General features: G+C 39.2%; 1 protein-coding gene across 1 annotated transcript in view; it reads left to right on the top strand.

The window, feature by feature from the left end:
• PROX1 (prospero homeobox 1) overlaps positions 1-3,571 on the top strand; it is a 44,226-nt gene extending 40,655 nt beyond the window's left edge. The window contains exon 5 of the mRNA XM_053938611.1: positions 3,336-3,571. Coding sequence (XP_053794586.1) covers positions 3,336-3,521 — 186 coding nt within the window. The 3' untranslated portion in view covers positions 3,522-3,571. The remainder of the gene's footprint in view (positions 1-3,335) is intronic.
• The last annotated feature ends 12,755 nt before the right edge of the window (positions 3,572-16,326 follow it).

The following is a 16,326-nucleotide window of genomic DNA, read 5'->3' as shown; positions in this document are numbered from 1 at the left end:
AGAGCTTTAATTCCCTCCCAGTTTTCATAGACAAAGGGGAGGTGTTAACATGGCTAAGGCTTAAGAAGGGGCACCATGGAGGTTGATGGACTGTGTTAGAAAGTACAGGACTGATGTGTACCAGGTGTAAATTCGCGTAACTGCACTGAGGCTGGCAGAGCCCTGCTGATTTACACTGGCCCAAAGTCTGGCCTGTGACTTTTTTGCTTGGCAGTGAAGTTATATTAACAAAGCATGCAGCAAAGTGTTCTTTCCTTGTAAATTGGACTGATGTGGAGGCTTCAGCCTGAGACCCACCTAGACTCCCCCGATGAGACCTCATTGTCTTTCCTCCTGGTGAATGCACAGTGTGATTCTTTGATTGACTGCTGCCACCTGATGCTAAGAAAATGCCCTGGGTTCATACTAGGGATTGTTGGTTCTATTAAAAGCAATGTAGATAGAGTTTATTTGTCACTGAAGCATTTTATGCAGATGTTCCTACTTCAGAGATGTTCAGTCAGTTAGGTGTAAAGATGCGCTGAATAGGTTGCCATCACTTAGGATCAGAGAAGTGCCACCCCCAGACACATAATTAACATGGCTGACTGATTAATTGCCCACTGAAAAATATAACTACCCATGCATTTAAATATTTATTTTCAGGCTCTGGACTTCACTGGTATTCTCTTATCTAAAGAAAAAAAAAAAATCCCAAATAATAAAAACCGCTACAGATACCTTTTCTAGAAAGGAAAAGTGTTGGCTGACTTACCATCCTGTGGGATTAATCACAATGCAATTCACATTACAACATGCAAAATAATGTGTGTGATCCAGTCTGACATGAAAAATTGCTAATAGCATCCCAAAAGGAAAGAGCTATGAATGGTTCTAATGTCTTAGGAGTAGGGGTGATCTTTAGGAACTCAGCATTACAAGGTGAAGCCTCTAGAGGAAGAAAAAGCTGGAAAGTCGGGTCTTTTCAAAGCCCCCACAGGGCATTGTTCATTATTGGGTTTGTTCACAATTATGTTTGTGGGCTGCTCTCTGCACAAAGAGGCCTGACCCTGCAGATGTGACTCAGGTACAATAAAGTTGGACCTTAAAAGATAGCTCCCAGTCTTAAAAAAAAAGTCTGTGTGTCACTACAGCAGTGGAAGGCCTGGAAGCTACAGGTTCAGGGGTTTCACACTGCCTACTCCATGGGAAAGCAGCATCCTCTACCTGGAAAACTTTCAAATGTGCAGGTGGAAATTGAATGGCAAAGGCCCAACTTAAAACCCAGGTCATCACTTCCATGCTTAAAAAAATTGTCATGGGTGTAACCATGAGGGAAGAAGCAGAGGTGGGACTTGGTGCATTTAAACTTCATGCTTCTCATGTAGGTGCTTGTAATTGCCTCTTTCGCATCTCTAGCAGCTTGGGAGGGAAGAAAGACATCTAGTGTTGGTCCTCTGGAGTGGATACCAAAATCAAAAGGTTTTGGTCTCATGGACTAATATCAGTGTTTGCTCCATAAATTTGGTTATCTACTCCTTTTCCTGATTTCTAATATCAGGTAGTCAGAAACTCCTTCCCCTTAATTAGTGCCCAGCAATACCAAGGGTGATAAACAGTGTGTGAGCATTGAACTGCATTAACAGAAAAGCATGTCAATTTTTTATAGCAATGCGAAACTGAGAAAAGCATGGTATTTTCTGTAGACATGTTACCAAATGCCTGAACAGCTGAGTGGTTATGGGGAGTTTTAAGTAATTTATTTGAGCTGGAGTAAGTAAAACATGATAGTTAATTCCTTTTCTCTTAATTATTGCTGGAATAGACCATCTGTAAAGGTGTGCACTTTCTGTGCACCCTGTTGAATGAAAAATTTCCACAGATGCTTTTGGGAGCAAAAAAAACCCAAAAACATGTGGGGGCTGGATTGCACTCTCAGAGGTAGACAGAGGACTTCTCTGGGGCTTCTGGAAGCAGAGTTTGTCAGCTGGTGTCAGGGGGAGCTGATCTCATGCTTATTTGATGGCAGAATGTGGCTATCAAACTGCGGGTGTTTCCCAAACAATCACAGGTGAGCGAAAGCTCCAGAGCTCTGTTATATCAGATTGATCACACACATTTCCAGACAAATGTCTTGGAAATGGCTTCTAAAGGGACAGGAAGAAAAGCCTGAAGTAGAGAATAAGGGACTGGCCTTGATCTGGCAGTGTGACATGAATTCAGTAAATCAGTGAGAGCTGCCCAAGTGTCTGTTTGCCATGGGAATGGTTCAAGTGGCTCCTAGTTCAGATCGGAGACATCCTCTTGCCGAAGGGGACAAAGAATAGCAGTGAGGGAATACTTGCTATTATAAGCGTGCTGGCTACTGGCCGGCCATGTATTAGCAGTTCTAGAGCTGTGAAGCCATATTTCCGTGATAAAAGTAGAAAATAATACCTTTATGGAGATTACCTCAACCTTGCAACTGCCCTGCAGTTCATTAGAGCAATTACTTTTGAATCATTTAGGGCAAAGGGTGAGAAGGTGGTGCTGGTGCCCGAGACAACTACTTAGAATGAATTACTAAAGTTTGGAGGTAGCTGTGGTTTTTACCATTCACTCATTGTTCAGTGGCTTCTGAGAGTGGCACTTGCCTTCTAGCTGGGTGTTTGACTCACCCATGGAGTGACAGTGATATTTAGAAACAAATAAGTTTAAAGCATCCCAGCTTGGAAGCCACTTGGAGCACAATGCACCCGTTAAAGTGGTTAGGGTGGTATTTGTGTGCTCCTTAAAAAGAAGGAAAGACGACAGTATCTCCTGAGAAAGCATAGCAGCCACAGAAACAAGCCACTAACTGAAGGCTTTCCTGCTTGATTGGTCTTGAACTACAAACAGAGATACCCCACTTCTTTGACTGCTTTCAGCACTGGTTGTGACCAAAATCAGGTACAAAGGGCTTCCTGTGCATGCATAACTTTCATATTAGTTCTCACATGGAGAAGGGAACATGGCCATAAATGCAAGGGTAAAATATCAAGCAGAGATTTCTTTCCTTAAAGACAATTGTGCTTGTTTCCCCTCCTGCTAATTATATCCTATAAATCCCCTACTCTCCCAACTCAGACAGTAACATTTTGTTACCTACATTCTGCCAGTAGACTTTACAAAGATCTCTAACACATGTTATAAAAGTTATTGCTATAGTACTATATATAACAGCTTTGCATAAGAGAATAGAGGGCTGCCACATTTAGAAAATGCAGGTGCTATGTAAGCCCCTTTCTGAAAGAAAGAACTTAGCTCAGTTTCCTTTGAAGAACCAGAGACTTGAAATTGAAAACTGTATTAATGCCATTGTCTCCTTGTATCAGCAGGTTCCAGAGAGATTCCTGGAAGTGGCTCAGATCACGTTACGGGAGTTTTTCAATGCCATTATCGCAGGCAAAGATGTTGATCCTTCCTGGAAGAAGGCCATATACAAGGTCATCTGTAAGCTGGACAGTGAGGTCCCTGAGATTTTCAAATCCCCAAACTGCCTACAAGAGCTTCTTCATGAGTAGAGAGTTCAGCAGCTATTTATGAATGTATGAAAGTAGCAGTCCCCTTCTGATGCCCAAGTCATGTGTGTCTCTATTTTAATTTCATATATATGTGTATCGCATACATATATATATGTATATGAAATTAGACTGATTCCTCCTGGATATAAGTTTTTGTTCAGTTCCAAGGGGATGGTTATTTTACTTCAGCCTTTGGTTTACTTTTGCCCGAGACCCTTAACATTTGAAGAATCAACGGGGTTAATTTTCAGGGAGAAGAGTTTGGAAGCGTGTAAAAGCCTGTCTTAGCAAGTTAGGGCATTATGTTTAAAAATGCTTTGTCGGATTTATTGCTTGCTGCAAAGTGGCATTTTGTCTTGGTGAGACTAATGTCATGGCACAATACTACAGACAATGAAGTTTATATTATGTTTATACTGCTAAAGGTCTGAACTCTGTGGAGCCATTTCATAAGCTTCGAGCTTTTTTATTTGTATTTATATACTTTTTAATCAATAACTAGATTTTGTTTCATACTTCAAAAAAATACATCTGTTTTAGGTACTCACTCCAAGAAGTGACACCCAAAAAAGCAAACCCTATGCTTCACGTGTTTCTTACATAAATGACAGATACCCTGCACCAGTAACCAACATGCCAGGTTCTTGTTTCTCTAAACTGCAGAAAGGGATGTTTGCACAAATCAAATACTGTTCTTGCAGGGTTAGGCCAGTAATTCATGCACAATTTTGGAATATGGTCACACTAATTTTGGAATATGGTCAGCTTACTAAAGAGGAAGCATTTCACTCTCCATAGAGTAAAAATGAAACCTTCAGCATCATATATTGCCATGTCTCACTCTTACTTTAAGTGGCATTAGTCCCTAAATTTATTATTTTCTTAGTCCATTCTGCCCTCCAAGATTCCCTTTCCAGCATACAAAGTTTCCTGTCCATATTTGACATCTGTCCTGAAAAGCACTTTTTGAATGATTTTAGATACAGTGGAAGAGTCTTCACCTCTCAGTGCTGAGGCAAAGGAAAGAAAAACAAAAACAAAAACAAACCCAAAAAAAAGGCTTGTTTGTAGCTATAAAATATAATTAGTGTTTTCCTAATCAGAAGAATAAAAATTTCATTTTCATAAAAATCAAATTGAGCATTATACAAAAATCACAGTGTCCTCCTGGCTATGCAGGGTTCAGATAGCCAAATTGGATTTTTAAAATTACAGTAAATGCAGCTTTAAAAAAAAAATAAAGAAAGAAAATAAAACAGTTTAAGCAATGTGGCTATACTTGTCTTCTGAAACTGGAGCTAGTGGTGACCAAAACCTGAGCTACAGTGTAAAGTCCCTGATGGATCTGGGTTTGCCTGAATGCTACACCACGATATGACAGAAAGAAAGAAAGCTAGCTGCTAGTTCTCATGCTTTCTTCAGTGGCTCTCCTTTTCTCATGTTTTCAGAAAGAAATCATCTCCAGAAGTTTGGGGGAAGGTTGAATATGCTATGGCACACTGTATTTGTCATTTTCTTTGTCGTCTTTTGTACAGATGCAGTAAGAATTTATTGTTATCATCAATAGTATTTTCCCCTACATAATTTAATCTAAATCTAGAGGAAGTTCCTAATTAGTCCTGAATTATATTTCTGCCATTGAGGATATTGGTATCTTCTTTATTTTAAAATTACATTTTGACTTTGGAGAGTGAAAGTTTACCCATGTGACTAAAGAGCTGACCTGATCATTGCAATTTCACTTCATTTACAAATACTGCTGATAGACAGAAATGTATGAAAGCAATTATTGTTAGCAGAAAGCCTTAAAAACCTGCTGACTTCAAATTAAACAGCACAATCCTCCGATTCCCTGTCATTCTTTTCAAGCACTGGCAGTATCTGTGGAGTATAGGCAATGCAGACAATAGCATGGGATGAAGTGCCAACATTTTCACTATGCATTAAAAGCAAAACAAATCTTGATCTTAGACTCCCTGAGAGTACCTAATACTGTACGTATCCTTACAGTAGGCAGGGTTTATTTTTTTCTTTCTTTTATTTTCTTACATTTTATTTCATTTTATTTTGTTTTCTTTATTTCATTTTTCCTTTTTTTTTCTGTGTGTGTGCATGATTTGGTAAACATTACACTTCATAAAGATGTAACTCCAATGAATTCTGAGTAAGAAAGGATGAAAATTGTGTTCATGCACTTTTTTGATTTATGGGAAGAAGTGGCATAAAATACTCAAGTTTTAATACAGTAAGTTCATCATTGGCATACCATCAGATGCAAAATATTACTTTGCATTGTCACCTTGGACATAAGAAAGCAAAGCCATACTTTAATCATACTATGTGGACATACTACTAGCTACCATCTCAACCTGTGATTTTACCGTTGCTTTATATTATTATTATTCTATTCTATTATTGTTATTATTAATATTAATATTATTATTATTTGGCTGCAATGGGATTCACATAATCTAAATAAGTGAAACTGTGTACTCAACACTTGATGTTGTTGCATTTATTTATTTATTTATGAGTAGTATAATCTCAATAGTAAATGAGGCATAGGAATTAGGAATAGAAATTTCATCTTAAAAGCAAAATAAAAACCTCCTTGGTCTGAAAAAGTAATAAATGATAATTTCATCATTTCACTTATGTGATTTTTCTGCATTTTATAGCCATATTGCCTTTGTGCCTCCCAATTCACCTAAAATTACAAATACATGGCATAGTTTGTATTAAATTCTAAGTAGAAACCAATCCAGTTTCTTTTAAATGATCTCAATATTATTTCACTAAAAATGGCTAAAAGGCAGGAGGCTACTTTTATTGTAATGAAAGGTTTACATAGGAAAAGAATTTCAAAATCCATGTAGAAACCCCATCTTGCCATTCATTTACTGCTAATTCAGATTTATTTCTGCATATAAACTTGAGGTTATAGTCTGTGCCTAGACCTTAAATGCACCAGCGGAAGGATAAAAAAAATCCTTCAAAATACCAGTTTTTCCCCCACAAGTACAATAGTTCTTGTGCCTTCTGTGGCTTACAATTTTCATCTTTTAAACTTTATTTTTCAATTACTACAGCTGCAATAAACACTGACTTTTTTTTTTCCCAGCTGTTTGACATAATGTTGATAGCTATGCATATTTTGTGTCTTTTTAAAAATTAAAAAAATAAAAAAAACAAAGCAGGAGAATACGTTTTTGAAGAAGAGAATTTTTAGAACAGTTTGATAACGCAAATTATTTTTTCTCAATTGTTTGAGCAGCATTCGAGTTTTGAAAATTCTTGTAGAAGCCAATTTTTTGTAACTGTGGTGCAAATCTTGTGTTTTCTTAGCCTGATGAAAAGTAGTATAGAAGCAATATTTCATACGTGACATATGTGCATATACAGATACGTATGTGGTCACACACACACAGGACAACATGTGTGGGCATATGTATGTATATTTACACAAAAATACACACACAGCCACACACCCACAAAAGAGGCGTATGAAGTGAAAAGCTTACCTTTTTCCTATCTAGATTAAGAACCTATTTTAGACATTTGTTATGTTTTGTGAAAAGAATGTTCTATTTGAAACTACAAAACATTTAATTCTTACTGTATCTCTGGTTGTTTAATGGGAACGTTTCACATTTAATGGTAAACACGTGGAAGATGTTAGAATGTAGTAATTATTTAAGGAAGTGTTCACCCATGTATTCCTGAGGTTTGCTTTGTGCCTCTGAGTATTATTTAATTAAAGTGTTTTAAGTTTGCAGAATCTTTGTTACTGTACCAGGTATGTGGGTGAACATTGAAAATCGAGGGGAACTTTTATAAAGCAATGTAAATATTCAACCTTACAGCTGTTCTTGCATAAAGACATAAGAGTTTAATAACTACATTCTGAAAACATCTGTTGAATTTATAAGAAACACTACAGTAATTGTGTAGATAGTTGAAAGCATTCTTGAAAATCCAGCTCTCTACTTTTAAAAGTTAAGTCTCTTTCATCAGATGTCAAGGGAATGGGTAATACAGTTTCTGTAAAATTGCAGAATTTTTTTCTATGTATATGAAGTCAGTTAATAGAAAAATGTTTTTTTTTCCACAGGTTAATATTAATTAATAAATAAAGGTGAAGATTTTGTGGCTTTAAAGATAGGATTTTCACCAGCAGCATTGAAAGATTATACATATATATATATACAGAAAGATATATATATATATATATATATTAAAAATGGAAAGTGGTTTACAAAACCCCCAAAATGAGCACTGTACATGAGAAGTGAAAGCAAAAACTATATTTGCCATGTGTATTATATAGCAATCATTGGTGTTAATAGTGCAAATGTTTCCTTCTGGTACCAACTCTGTGTTTGAAAATTCCAATACGCATTGTTTTCAAAAAGCTCCCCTTAAGGAATGTAACTGGTTTATATGAGTAAGCAGTTACTGTATTGCACTTAAATGTTCTGTTGAAGGAAATGCAATTTTGTTTTCTGTAGAACTGTTGGTTGTAAACCATCTATAAACTGAAGCTAAAAATGCTCATATTTAGAGCTGGGATGAAAACTGGTATTTAACCTTTGTATCTTCTTAGGAATATCCTTTTTAGTGTATGAAAGGTGGTGGCACTATGACTTTATTCAGTTTTTTCATCTGAGCCACAGTCACCTCTCTCCCAAAGCAGCCACCTTCCAAATGCACAAATACTGGGATATGTAGAAACAAATCTGGAAGAAACAGTGAGCTTACATTTTTCTCTAAAATCCATACCTTCTGCATTAATTGTACCACTCGAGTGAGATAGCAGACAAACACAATAACCATCTCATTACCATATAACGGTGTAAGAGTCAGAAACTAAAAAAGGAGGGGGAAAAAAGCCTCTTTAGGCTGGTTTTAATGCTGCCCAGAAGAGTCAAAGGTTAAGGTTTAAACTGATATTGTCCCAGCCATTACTCATATGTATATAGTTACAAAAGTGACAAAACACTGCCTTTATATTATTTAGCAATATGTTGTAAATAGCATTATTAAGCTCTTTTTTTTTTGTAATAAAGACCCTTTAATTTGAACATAGTACAATAACTGAACTGATAAAGTCAATTTTTGATTTTTTTTATTTTATTTTTTAGCTAGAGGCAATTTCAACTGTGGATTTTTTTGTTGTCGTCTATTGTTCTGAAGACTTTGCATAATTTATTGGTTTAATTTATCCTAATTTATTTGATGAAGGTGTACAATTTTGTATTACCAAGGATGTACTGTAATATTAATTGATGACAAGATAAAACAATAAGACTCCCCTGTCCGTTTGGAAAAAAAAGGTGCAGTAGACAATTGATTGAAAAAAAAAGTTACAATTCTAGCTTGGCAGCTACTAAATTTAAGATAAACACAGGAAAAATGTTTGGGGGGGGTGGATTTTATTTTGTGTGTTTAAAGCTTTTGTATACTCTCCAGACTTTTACCTTTTTGCTTTGTACCACTTAAAGGATACAGTAGTTCAATTGCCTTGTGTGCCTTCCATCTTCTCTAAACTGAATGTATGTGCAGTATATATGCAAGCTTGTGCAAAATAAAATATAAATTACAAGCTCATTGCCATTGTTTACATTTATTTCCCAAAGTTTATGTTGCCCTACGTCAAGAGGTGAACTCCTGAACCTCTTGGCTGTGGCCAGGCTGTGCCTAACACTGTAGTCCTCTGAAGGTTTTCTTCTCCCCTTAGTTCAAATTATTTATTAATGAAACTACCAGCCCTCTTGCAAAATGGATATAATGATTTATGGCCTCGGTGTCCTACCTCCAGCACAGCACCGGTTAAGATAATGAATGTTATTTTGCAATAGTCTATCTGCCAAGGAATAACTCCCTGGAAGAGACCTGTTATGTCTGAGGCATAGACAGCCCTTTAAATTAAATGGAGCCAATGTGAGCTGTTTTGTTTATACTGCTTAATCATTTCCTGGGTTTACCTGCCATGCTGGTGTCCTGCAACAGGGGGTTCCTCAGGCTGGGTGAATGCAGGGATAGTGCTTGTTGAGCTGTGGTGGTTCACACTTCATTCACATTTGTTACTCTTACCAGTCTGGCCTTGTTAATGGTACTGACCAGATATCATCCTCTGTTCTCATTGTTACAATCCATCACTCAGGGATCTCTTCTGTTTCAAGCTGAGTACTCACTAGCTTTATATAAAACTACTTTGTTCCTACACAATTCCTCAAAATGTATTTGTTCATGGTTTTTCTTTTGCTCTTTCCTGTGTCTGCTGTTTCATATGTATTGTAAAATTCTGGGGTTGAGTGGACCTCTGATTTACGTGATTGATTGCGTTTCAGATATGAAAGTTCTCTTTTTGGCTTAGAATTGGTGCAGATGGCAGTAAGACTGTAGCTTATTTAGATTGCAAAATCCTGCAAGACTCTTCTGATTTTTGAAGGAGAAGCATGTTAAAAATATATTTTGATCTGAGGTAATTTATTTTCAGTATCTTCCCTGATTCAGTTTCAGGACACCAGAGCTGAGCCTGAATCCAGCTTTAGCTTCATTGTAACAACCAAATAAATACTTCATATCTGCAACAGCAGTTTAAAATCCATGTATTTTTATACTACTGGAATTGCATTTGTTGGGCCACATCAGTACAAGGTGTAAAGGAGGTTTTTGTCTGTTATCAAGACTTAAATAGATGAGGGAGAGGGAGATCATCCTCAGGCACCCAGTTAATGGACCAAAGGATCTGAGCTGTATGGGTAATTGCCAGCTCACTCTGTGCCTCTATCAGTTTTTCTCTCAAATATACTGGTTTTGTGAAATGCAGGACACTATTTGCCATTTTACCCTGCAGTGGAAAGCACACAGATCTCTAAATAAGAAATCCTAGTTATTGGCATCTCAGACTACTGCAGGAGTTCAGAGCTAGACTGGAACTTGGCAAGTAGTCCCTGTCATTGCAGAGGGCCAAATCAACTTTCCCAGGCTTCAAGCACCCTGAAATGATCCAAGTTCTGCAGATCTGGCCATCTGTGCTTGGAAATCCTCAGTTCCCCTAATACCTGGAATTTTTACAATAAGAAAGATACTATGTTCTAGCTTAAAAAATATAAGGAAGACATGAATTATCCCTGAGCAAGGCAAATAACTGAACAATTTTGTGTCACTGAGGCCATCACTAGCAATTGGGGTCTTTTACACTTCACATCACTGAGCAGCTGAATGTGGAAGACTGCATTTTGTCATTTGAGAGCCTGAAAGGGTTAATTGCTCTCATTTTCTTGGTCTGTACTCTTATTTATGCCCAGTCTAGGTTGTGCCAACACAATTTCTATGGAGATGATCCCTTCTGATCCAGTCTTCCCTCTTTGTTAGGAGGGAAAGGGAGAGTGGCAGCATACGACTGACTGCGTTTGGGAAATAATGGCAAATACATCCCTCACTCTTTGCAGTGGCTTCCAGTGCTCCCCTGAACTCATCTTAGTGACTTTTAAAACATGACATTGTGTTTGTTTTAAGAACGCAATATGCAAAATTCAATCTTTGCTAAATTCTATTGTTGAATGGGGATGGAGGGCTCCCAGGGTGAAGGCAGAGCTGCTAGATAAAAAGGGCTGGGGGGTAGGAGGGTTGTTTCCCTGCCTGGTCTAAGTGTTTGACCCTCTGGGTGCATTGCAGGGCCTGCCTGCTCTCCCAGCTTTTCAGTGGGCAGGGGCATTTGGAGAAGCTGCCTATGAAAGCTTGATAGATTGGTGGGTGCAGAAAATCCCTCAATTGCTACAATGGCCATTTTTGTGTACAGTTTATTAGGACCACAACCATACCTGTACCTCAAAGAGATTAAAGAGGTATCTTTTATTTAAATATTGAAATATTTTAGACACACAAATGAATGCTAGTTGGCTTAGGTTAGCCTGACCCTTTCCAGAGCTGCAGAGCAGACTGAGACACTCACTCTCCTTCAGAGAAGGACCCCCCCCCACCTCACTCTGCCCAGAGTCTGGGAGGCTGTGATTGCATTTTCGTGAATAAATCCTGGGCGAGTGAATAGTGGTACTTTCCCATTTATTTGAGAATCAGTGTGAAAAAACAAACAAACAAACAAGTTATTTGCTTCACAACAAAACACATGAAAATGAACTGCTGTTCATACCCAAATGCAGTTAATTGCATGCACGGTTTAATTTTATTCTTTAAAATTAGGCTTAAGTTTGAGTCTCTATCTAGGCAAAGGAAAATAAAAACCGAGAAAGATGGCACAGATAGCTAAAGAAATACTACTGGCTCCAATGTAAATATGTTTGTGGTTTGCAAAAGACCTGCCAGTCAAGCAGCTGTGGGAGGTAACAGGGGAGAACGCATGAGAGGAAAAAGTCTTGTGGCAACAGTGGCCAGTTTCATTATGGCCACTGCCAGACTGTGAAACAACTCTGGGGGCTTGAAATCCTATTGCCTATTAAAACTGGGCATGACAGCTCTTTTTTATGCTTCACCAACCAGAGATGGAACAGTGTCCTAGGGGAAATAAGGAAAAATATTTATTACAAGTGTTTAACACCTTTTAGTACAAAACAACCCTAATATGCAGCACTCAAGGATAATTCATGCCAGCACATGTAAAACCAAGGGAAATCGTTTATCAGCTCAATAATTTGGTCAGAGCTTTTAAAGGAAGAGATGATGCTCCAGTCAAAACCATAAGGCCAGATTTCTCTGAAGTGGAGGCACTTTAGATTTTTTTTATATTATTTTTACAATTTCTCAGTAATCCACACAAGGCTCTGACAACACATCCGCCCCAGGGACTGCATGCCTGCCTGACTCAGGCTGAAGACTGGCCATTCAAACTGAGGGTTTACCTGCCCCTCATGCATGGCAGTAGTTGCTGGCACATTTAAGAAAGCCACAGGACAGTCAGGGTTGGATCTTGAACAACACATGAGGCAGAGGTTTAAACTGCTTCAAAGGCTTATCTGAAAACCAGAGCTTGTCTCACACAAACGGTCTGGAAGCATAAGGGCACTCAGGTCAAGGGGTGTATTTTGAATTTTTCCTGATAAAATATGCGTGTTTGGAAGTGGTATAATATGAAATGAGCTTCACTGCTTTCTTGCACAAACATATGCATTGTGACTTCCCAGCTTTGGGAGAAACCTAGAACTCAGGCGAGGGGAGCTCCACCACTTGCTGAGCGCCACAGGGAAAAATCTCAAGTACTTTCAAAAAGCTGCGCCCAAATCTATTTCTACTCCATGTCCCCATTTTATAGGGAGTGAAATGGAGATGCAGAATGGTGGCACAATGTCCCCAGGACCCCCCACCTGCCCACTGCAGAGCTGGGAACAGCTCCTGCTCTCCAGCCCAGGCGGGCGCTGCCAGCCCCACGCGTTACTCATTAACGCCTGGTTACTGGTTAACAGCCTGTACACGGGGGTCCTGCACAGCCCTCCCAAAGACCCTGGGTTACATTGCACAATCCACAAACTGCTGCCCTGCTCGTTTTAGCTCCTAGCTGAAATCTTGCTTCCTGGCATCCTTTTGCATCTTTGTGCGTGGCCAATATGTTAAAATACTCTTTACCCAGCCATTTGCTTTCCCAGAACGTGGGGGGAACTGCAGAGGAATTGGAGAAACCCATCCATGGCAAGGATGTCCCCCTGCCCGTGTGTCAGATTTCTCTCTCCCATAAGGGAGAGCCTGCTGCTTAAACGGTATTTCTGCCCTTCCAGAAATTTCCAGAGTGTTCAGCAGCCTTTAACCAGGGCCATGGCCGGCTGCTGGTGGCAGCACAGGGTGGCTGACCCAGCCAGCGATGGCAGGGAAAGAAAAGTTCAAGGTGTGCTGTGGTGAGGCAAGGGGAAAACCCAGCTCTGCCAGAGAATGACCCTGTGCAAAGGCCGAGCAGATGGGTGCTGCCTGAGGCCACAGAAGCTGCTCCCTGCTCAGGGCAAAGGGGCCCAAAGCCGATGGCCAAAAGGCACCCAGGGAGTGCTGGAGGACAGCAGTGGCAGGAAGGGTCCAGATCTCCCACCACAGCGGTGGGGTGAAGCTGGTGCCCAGTGGCAGGCACCCCTGCCCTTCACACAGCTCCCTCCCTGTATTTCCAGATTTCAGTACCCTGCTCACATCTCTTTGGAGGGAGGAAGTGAACAGGGGTGGCGGTGGCTTTGACAAGGTGAACGTGGCAGCAGCCCCAGTAAGCAGGCATGTATATTGTCCCCAGCAAAAGACAATAGCCCAGCGATTCTGGATATCATGTTACAGCACTTGCAAAATTCAAGTTTTGTCCAAAACATGGTACTCTATTTACATAGATAATATCAGCAATATGCAATAACTATTGTTGTTATTATTAACCTTAAGGAACTTTGTTATTCCATAAATATAAATAAAGTGTAGTTATCCTTAATCTGATTTCAAATGACCTGAAAAGAGGATCAAAAAAGTGCAAGAGAGCTGTACAACAAGGGAGAAAATGGTGAGTGGGGGAAGGGGGGGGGTGAGGGTGTTGACTGTAAAAGAAAGAAAATTATCCCAATTCTAGCACTGCTGGAAAAACGTGAAAGTTATTGCCGCACAAAGAACCTCTTGAACTGCTCTGCCTTCCAAAATTTCTACTGCACTCTCTGCAGTTACTTGTGTATGGCAGAAGCAGCATCTTTGTATTATATGAACAGTCTGCTTCATAATCAAATACCATCTGTCGCTACATCTGAACTTGTTTTCAACATCTGTGCGTTCTGGTCTTAACAAAGCTTTAAAAACTAATTCAAAAACTTTCACAGATCACTGACTAAATATGTACATTTACCATCTTTCATATTGGTTTAAAATATTTCTTCTATAGCTGCATCCCCTTGGCTGGGAATAGTTAAGATGTATACACTGAGTTGCTTTATTAAGCTTATTTTCTAATGGCCTTGGGTAGCCAAGTGCAAAAGAGGGACACTTGCTCAGGCACCGAGAGGACCCATCATATTCTTTCTTGGTGCCAATACAGTCCCTTTCTGCCAATGAGAAACCTGAAAGTTGATCAGCTACCATACCCCAATTACTCAAAATGACACTACAGATAAAACTGCAACCAAGGGGAGAATCAACTGTATGGCTTATATGCTGCTAAAGTGTGTCTGAACAAATGGTGAAGTAAAATCATGAGAGCCCTCAGGAGGATAAGTACGTTGTTACTTTGCACATGCTTCAGAAATGTGAAGTACATCTTTACAGAACTTTTGGCCAACCCCCTGGCAGATGTTGACCAGTTTTGCTTATGTATACATCAGTTGCAGAACACTAAAACAGAGATTGGAAATTTTAATTTAGTCAAGGCAGTTGGGCTAAAATGATGGCTTTTGTTGAAACCATTAAATAGAGCTGCCTAATGAAGTACAGTACAGCACTGGCAAACCGAGCCCTGATGAGATGCAGCAGCTTCCAAACTGCAGCCCTGAAAAAGGGAAGAAGGAAGCTTGCAAGTCTTTAACTAAAGTGGAATGGCGACAGCCCTTGTAAAGCTGCATTTGATTTTGTGTTTGAGGGCAGATGCACTTGTACATTATCACCCTGACATTTTAACCATTAGTTGGAAATGTGCCGTTGCAGTTCCTGCCATATATTTCTCAATCCTATTTGTTAGAAAGTGAGCTAATAGACAGTGTGATGAAGTGATCATAAATTCACTTTCAAAGGGCATTTGGGTTCAGAGCCTAAAGATTGAATATGGCAAATTCTTAGGCATGGGGAAGAAGGTGGGGGCCAGGAGGGTCATTCTCACTGATGGGTTCAGTGATTGATTCCACTACAGAACTATATTTGCCCTTTACTTGGCTGTTTAACACAGAATAGCTATAATAGGTTCCCGATCCATTATTCCTCTTCTTCCTAGGGTCACTATGAAGTGAAAGAAAATATAACCTTGGCTGTAATAAAATAAACTTTAGCATTATCAGGTGTTTGGAAATTGGAAGGTGTCTGATTGCTTTATATAGGATAGATACACACACACACACACACACACATCCAGACACACATACACACACACACAAAAAGGGTTATAATATAATCCTCCATGCTACCTCTGACAAATGGTCATTGCCATTCAGTATTGGTTTTTTGCTCATGCAATAATATGGTGCCATGCAAGTCCACACAGCCTTGAAATTCTTATTATTATACACAGCCTTCCAAAAATCACATGCAGAATGCTGCTCTTTTAATGGTGATTAACAGCATTTTTTGAAAGATAGGTGGCTTAGAACAAAATTTGCTTTAAGAGAGAAAAGATTATCTGAAAGGCAAGATGAAAATTAGTGTTTTAGCACAAGGCAGCCCCAAAATATTTTCAATAATTAGAAGAGACTTATGTTCCATTTCACTGTTTTATGTGTTATATAGTATAGAGCAAGTGCCACTGTAGTTAAGTGTTTGTCAGCATTTCCCTTGTAAATCCTGGTTTTCCAGAGGGTTGCTATAACTTGCCAATTTCAAATCGCACTGGGCTAACACTCACTATCCACATTGTCAGCCCAGATGCAAATTTCTGTTGTTGTTATTACCAAAAATGAAATCAAGTGAAGCTGCTGGTTTTTACTTCATGGCAAAAGATGATGGTTGGGAAGTGGGGGATGGTGGTGGCTTGTGTGCTTTTTTTTTCCCCTGCTGCTCCTAGTTGGGATTTTGTTGCTGCAATGGTCTGATTCAAATGGGTTTGATTCGAAAGGGATGTGAAAGGATATTTTTTTGTACACCCCAAAAAATAAGTGACACATAGAAGACTCTGGCAGAGAAGAGGGCAGTGTTC

The sequence above is a fragment of the Vidua chalybeata genome, chromosome 3 (assembly GCF_026979565.1).
Source record: "Vidua chalybeata isolate OUT-0048 chromosome 3, bVidCha1 merged haplotype, whole genome shotgun sequence".
NCBI classification, from domain to species: Eukaryota; Metazoa; Chordata; class Aves; order Passeriformes; family Viduidae; genus Vidua; species Vidua chalybeata.
The sequence above is the reverse complement of the archived record's forward strand: the minus strand, read 5'-3'. Positions and strand labels throughout refer to the sequence as shown.